At 37.6% G+C, this 6327-nt stretch overlaps 1 protein-coding gene across 1 annotated transcript; it reads right to left on the reverse strand.

Moving 5' to 3' along the window:
- Nucleotides 1-365: 365 nt before the first annotated feature.
- LOC129616500 (uncharacterized) lies at nucleotides 366-2335 on the reverse strand. The gene has a single exon (XM_055532155.1). The coding sequence runs from the start codon at nucleotides 2092-2094 to the stop codon at nucleotides 655-657; it is 1440 nt and encodes a 479-aa protein (XP_055388130.1). The 5' UTR covers nucleotides 2095-2335; the 3' UTR covers nucleotides 366-654.
- Nucleotides 2336-6327: the final 3992 nt, after the last annotated feature.

Genomic DNA, 6327 nt, shown 5'->3' on the forward strand with positions numbered 1-6327 from the left:
ATACACATATTTTTACATACATAAATTATTATTTTGTTTTTGACTAAACCTCTTCTTTATGTTTAAAATTCAATCCTATATGTTTACCTAAAATTACAGTTTAAAAAAAACAGGTATCTAAGTTACGAATTTTGTGTCAAAATTCGTTTAAAAAAAATAATTTTATTTCGATTTTAAAATTACTTTTATAATACGTTTTATTTCTTTAAGATTACTTTTACAATACGTTTTATTTCACAACACTAGGTTAAAATTTAATATAACTTTACAATTAAATTTTAAGACTATTCTAAGACTTTAATGCTTAGTTTAATTAATGTCTAAGACTATCTAAGACTAAATTCTTAATCTAAATGTTACCTAATTTATAGTATAAAATTTGCTTATTTAGCAAATTTAATTTTATGTTATTTTCCTAACTAAAAATTTCTCACAGTACAGCGTAGACATGTCGTCAGCACTTTTTGTGGGAACATATTTTTGCGTTAAGAAATTCTCATGCTGAAATATGATGTTTGCTGGAAACGTATTTGAACATGTTTTAATATTAATATTCAGCGTAGAAGAATTCTCACGATGAAATATGTCTGATGAAACATGTTTGAACTTGTTTTAACATGCCCGCTATTTGATCCCTCGTTAACTCTTCCCCCTCTAAAGATCTACGTCCCGTAGATCAACGTTGAGTTTGGTAAGATTAGTAGCTAAGTCCTTAGGGGTGATCTCTGCTACGAATGTCCTTTCTGTTTGTGTCTTTTTCTTCTTGAAAATTATTATCGCTATTATAATTAGAACTACCGCAATGGTGATAACTGAGTTGATTGATGTTGTGATATTGTTTGACGTGGCTAGTTGCTGCACCTTTCTTATATTGTTCTGTTGTAAATCATGAAGATACTCCAAATTGAGTTTCCTATTTGCCTGGGTTAGATTTGTTTGAAGGAACGCTGGTAGTACCTCTGGAGATCTTACTTCGTTGTTGGTGAACGTAAGTCCCTTAATGCGTATAGTATCGTTGGAATATTGTAGGAGAAAACTTCCTGAGAGCTTCCTTGCAGTAGAGGTGGTTATAACATCTCCATGGAAATTGGATAAGAAGATCATATTCTTGGTAATTTCCTCTATTATTTCTTTCCCATTGTATTGAAAATCACATCTTGCATTAAATCCCCTGATGAGTTGCGTTACGCAATGTCCGGGTTGCAACGTTGTCAGTCTGTTTTTCTTGCAAATGGTAACATCATTAAAGTTTTCACACTTGCCTATTACGCCATAGATTTCCTCGTTAACGAGCAGTTCTTCGTACTCCAGATATACCTGACTCTCGTTTCTAATAGTTGGTTTGATCAAAATATGGTCGTATAAACGCTCGTCTGCTTTTGGTAGTGAAATTACGTAAAGGATTGTAAGACCATTAGTTATTACTTTTGGTTCAGCGTATTCGATTGCTTCAATGTCGTTAGAATATGGTAGAGTGTTAACCTCCTTCAGTATGTTAAGAATTTCATCACTACTCAGCAAGTTTGTATTGACGATTTTTTGCTTCGCGAGTTCAATTGCAAGGATGATTTCGTTAATAGCTTCCTTGATGATTACAAGCTTGTTAAATACCATCTGTTCGAATCTATGATCATTGGTATTGCCCAGTTGTTTTAGTATCTTATTGTACCGTTCCATGAGTTTGTTTGTCACTGACATTATTTCACTGTTTATTCTGTACTGTTGGTTGCTATTATAGGTCAGCTGATTCTGGTTTTGGAGTATAGTTTCCCAGTCAGTGGCGTCTGGTGTGCCTGCTAACCATTTCCAGGCTGTTCCAATCCAATTGATGGATCTCCGAGATCTTTTAGTTCCTCGAATTCTGGCTATAGATTCCATTATCTGGTCAACTTGATATTGCAGCTGTGGCTTGATGGTGCTAGAATCATTGACGTTATTCACCAATGGTATTAATTCTCGCAATATTTCATCGTAATTTTTGAGGTTTATTGTGTGGATCAGGTTAAAACTTCCATTTAGTATGCGGGCTTCTCCCAATTTAAGTGTGGCTATTGTGTCTGTAACCTCGAAAATTTTGAGTGAGGCTGCCGTCATATAACATCTGAAATAAAAAGGTTTTAGTTAGGGGTGTTTTTGATGTGGGATTTATGAATCCGTTTTCCCGATATTGTAGTGATGGTAGCTTTGTTGTTTTTCAACACTGTTTCTTTTCTGTATATAGGTTTATGCTTAGATTTTATCTGTTTATCTTTTACATAGATCATTTGACCCTTTTTGTAGTCAGTGGGTTCATTTCTTTTTTTGTTCTCCCGATTGAGCTTTATTTGCTGCGAGCGTTGGATTTGCTGCGTAAGATCGCTATGTGTTTTTTCTCTGATATTGAGTAAATTCTGATAGTTGACGCGAGAAGTTCTTCCGTAGAATATATCGGCAGGTTTCTTCTTTGTTACTGAGTGGTATGTGTTGTTGTATCGATCTACTGCAATTGTAATTAGCTCCTTATGTGACAGTTGGGGATGCTCTTTTCGTAGACACCTAATGATTTCCAAAATCGTTGAGTGAGCTCTTTCAATAGTTCCATTTACTTCACTCCTCTGAGATGGAGTATTGTACATTTTTATTCCTAGTGCCTTGATGTAAGTTGACACAATAGGACTGATTATTCCGCCTTCATTATCTGTGACAATTATTTCCGGTACGGTGAAATAATGAAGTACCTTTGTGAGTTTGTCTCTGAGATGTAATGCTGATTTATCTTTAATTCCAAAGAATTTGACAAACTTGGAGAATTTGTCTATACAAGTGATATACTTTTCACCCTGTATTTCCATTATGTCTAAATGAAGTATCTGCGTAGGATACTCAGGAATGGGCGTGGGTTGAAGCTGTGGGCGGAGTGGATGTCTATCATATTTATTACAGTTGCATATTTCACACACCTTGATATACTCCCTGATGAGTCTGTTCATGGAAGGGAAGTAATATTTTTCCATTATCTGTTCCCGGTTTTCTACAGAACTCCTATGTGCTCTTTTGTGTTCTTTTTCAATTATGTTGAGCTGTCTTTCTTCGTTCGCGACATCTTCTACCATTCTTTGTGTAATTCTAATCTTAAAATTACTGAAGCATTCCTTGTAAATTTCATTAAGCATACTTAGATATTCTTCGGGTATCTTGATCCCATTAATAATGGTAGGATTGAGCCTTTGTTTCAGCGCAGTTATGAGTTCCTGGCGTGTTATGTTTGGCATTCCAATGGTGAATCTTCGATATCCTGGATGAGGTTCCTCATAGGCTGTGATATCTTTGCCGCGTTTGATGATTATTTGAGTTTTAAAGACGTTAATCGGAGCTTCGCAATGTGGAATAAGATCACTACTGTCTTCGTCACAACTATGGGCTGTCTCTGTGGAGCTAGTTGATAGTGAATTGATTTCAGTCGGCAGCCTTGATAGAGCGTCGGCCACTACATTGGTCTTACCAGGCCGGTAGACTAGCTCGTGATTATATTCTTCAATTCGAGCTTTCCATCTTTTGAGCTTCGCATTGTAATTGCGGTTGCCTAGAGCAAATGTGAGAGGCTGATGGTCTGTCAGTATTTTGATTTTTCTTGCCCCATACAGATAGTTGCGCAGGTTATCAAGTGCCCATACGATGGCTAGCATCTCCTTCTCATTAGTAGCGTAGCCTTCTTCTGTCTTGTTTAACGATCTAGAGATGTACGTAATAGGCCTATCCTTTCCTATCTCGCCTTGAGATAAGACAGCACCAATCGCTTGATTCGACGCATCTGTGGTCAGTATAAATGTGCTCTCGAAATCCGGAAAGATGAGAACTTCAGATGACATTAGTAGCTTTTTCAAATTATCAAATGCTTTTAGTTCTGCTTGGTTTAGTTTTACTATCACCCGTTTGGACTGATTGGCTTTTATTTGCGCATTGTTACCTCTTGTCAAGTTCGTTAGAGGTTTTGCAATTTTGGCAAAATCTTTGATGAATCGCCTGTAGTAAGATGTTAGTCCTAGGAATGACTTGAGTTCTTTAAGATTTGTTGGTGGTTTAATTTGTCTGATGGCTTCGACCTTTTTGGGATCCGGTTTTATTCCTTCGTGAGTAATCAGGTGTCCCAAAAATTCCACTTCTGTCTTGAAAAAATGGGTTTTTTCCAGGTTAACCCTTAGATTTGCCTTTTCCAATGTAGAGAACACTTCCTCGATATTTGTTAGATGTTGTTCTTCGGTTTCTCCAAAAATGATGACATCGTCTATATAGACGTAGCAGCGCTTTCCTATGTGTTGCTTTAGCACGTCGTCTATCATTCGCTGGAATATGGCCGGTGCATTCCTCAAGCCAAAGGGTAGTCGAGTAAACTCGTACTTCCCATTCATAGTGGAGAATGCTGTTTTGGGTATATCTTTTTCCGACATTTTGATTTGGTGGAACCCGGATGTGAGGTCAATAGTTGTAAAAAACCTAGCTTTTCCCAAACTTGAAAGCGTGTTGGTGATGTCGGGAATCGGGTACGTATCTGGAATGGTTACAGCATTTAATCTTTTGAAGTCGATCACCATTCGGTATTTCTTAGTTCCTGAGGCATCTGGTTTCTTGGAAACTATCCAAATTGGAGAGTTGTAAGGACTCTTTGATGGTCGGATGATACCATCTTTTAGTAAATTCCCTATTTGCTCTTCGACCTCTCCTCTCATGTTGCTGGGATACGGGTATTGTTTGGTGTAAATTGGTTCTTCATTCGATGTTTTGATCTCTGCCCTTACTTCCGTGTCTATAATTTCGCTATCATTAATTGGCCCAAAAATCTTGCTATACTTGCTGATAATTTCTGAGATTCGTCCCTTTAGTTCTTCAGACAAATGGTCTGCCTTGATTTCAATGTTATTGACTTGAACTGATGTTTTTTCCTTAAGAGGTATAGTAATACCAGGTTTTATCGTAATAAGGTTGTTCTTTCTGTCTATGACGGCTTCCAAGGCTTTCAATGTATCGTCGCCCAAAATACCGTCGAACGATTTTAATCCTGGCAGGACGAAAAATTCCAAGGTACTATTATTACCGATGCATTTGAAGAATTTGGCGTTCATTTTTTCTGTAATTTGAACATCACCTCCCGCAGAACGAATTTTAAATGGTTTGTTGGTTGGTTTTGTGTTGACAGCAAGCTCGGGTCTGATGAAGTTTTTATTGGCTCCCGTATCAACTAGGAACTTTAGGATATCATTGTTCCTGGTATGGTACTCTAGGTAAGGAACGCTAGAGAGGCTCCGCTCGTAAAATTTATCTCTTGTGGATCATCTTCTTTTTCTTCATCAAATTCATATTCCTGATATTCATCTACTTCTGGTGTTTCTTGATTAGAATCGTCATTTTCTTCCTGCTCCAGGTTGAATAGCCGTTGCTTGGATTCAGGCTCGTTGTTTCTTGGCCGGTTTATATAGTTGACTCTCTTGCTATGTAGCGATGGATCAACATCCATCGGTGTAGGTGGTTTCGGATATGTTGGTCTTGGAGGTGCGTAGCGATTATTTTGTTGGTAATTTTGTTGTTGGGGTTGGTTACCACCTATTGGGTGGCGTTGTGGGAAACTTTGCTGATACGGATTACGTAAACCATCTTGGTATGGTCTGAACGGCATAGGGATTCTTGGTTTGCTGCTTATGTTATTGATAGGTACCGAAACTCGATTATTGTTATTTTTTTGGTGCACTGTTATGTTCCTAAGATTTAAATTCTGCATCTCCAGGCAAAACGCATACGCCTCTGGCAGTGTTTGAGGCCTCTGAATCATTAACATTTTTGCTAATTCACCATTTAAACCTCGTATAAAGACGTCCAATGTTTTATTTCTGTATGTCTCGACAAGCACAGCAATTGTTTCAGCATTGTAGGTTTCCGTTTTTAATTTATTCACGATGAGTGAAAATTGATGATTGACGGTAGCGTAAAATGAATCTATGCTAGAGTTGCCTTGTTTAAGCATGAACAGTTGGTGCTCGAGGGTACGCACATCTCTTTTATCGGCGTAATGCATCGACAAGCATTCCTTGATTGTTAACCAGTCTTCGTCATAGATGTTATACGATATCAAGGCCAGATCAGCCTTGCCTCTGATTTTCTGCCTGATGCTTTGTAAAATAGTCCGGTATATGGGTCTTTCTTTAACGATTTCATAATCTTTTAGTATGCTTTCTACGGCGTGCACCCAAGAGATATATTGTACTGGATCACCATCGAAATATTGGAGCTCCCTCACTCTGTCTGGGAGTCTGCTTATTTCTTTGAGTTCGTCAACGGTTTTTGGCGTTGCTAGAA

The sequence above is a fragment of the Condylostylus longicornis genome, unplaced genomic scaffold, assembly GCF_029603195.1.
Source record: "Condylostylus longicornis isolate FDR11 unplaced genomic scaffold, ASM2960319v2 ptg000231l, whole genome shotgun sequence".
NCBI classification, from domain to species: domain Eukaryota; kingdom Metazoa; phylum Arthropoda; class Insecta; order Diptera; family Dolichopodidae; genus Condylostylus; species Condylostylus longicornis.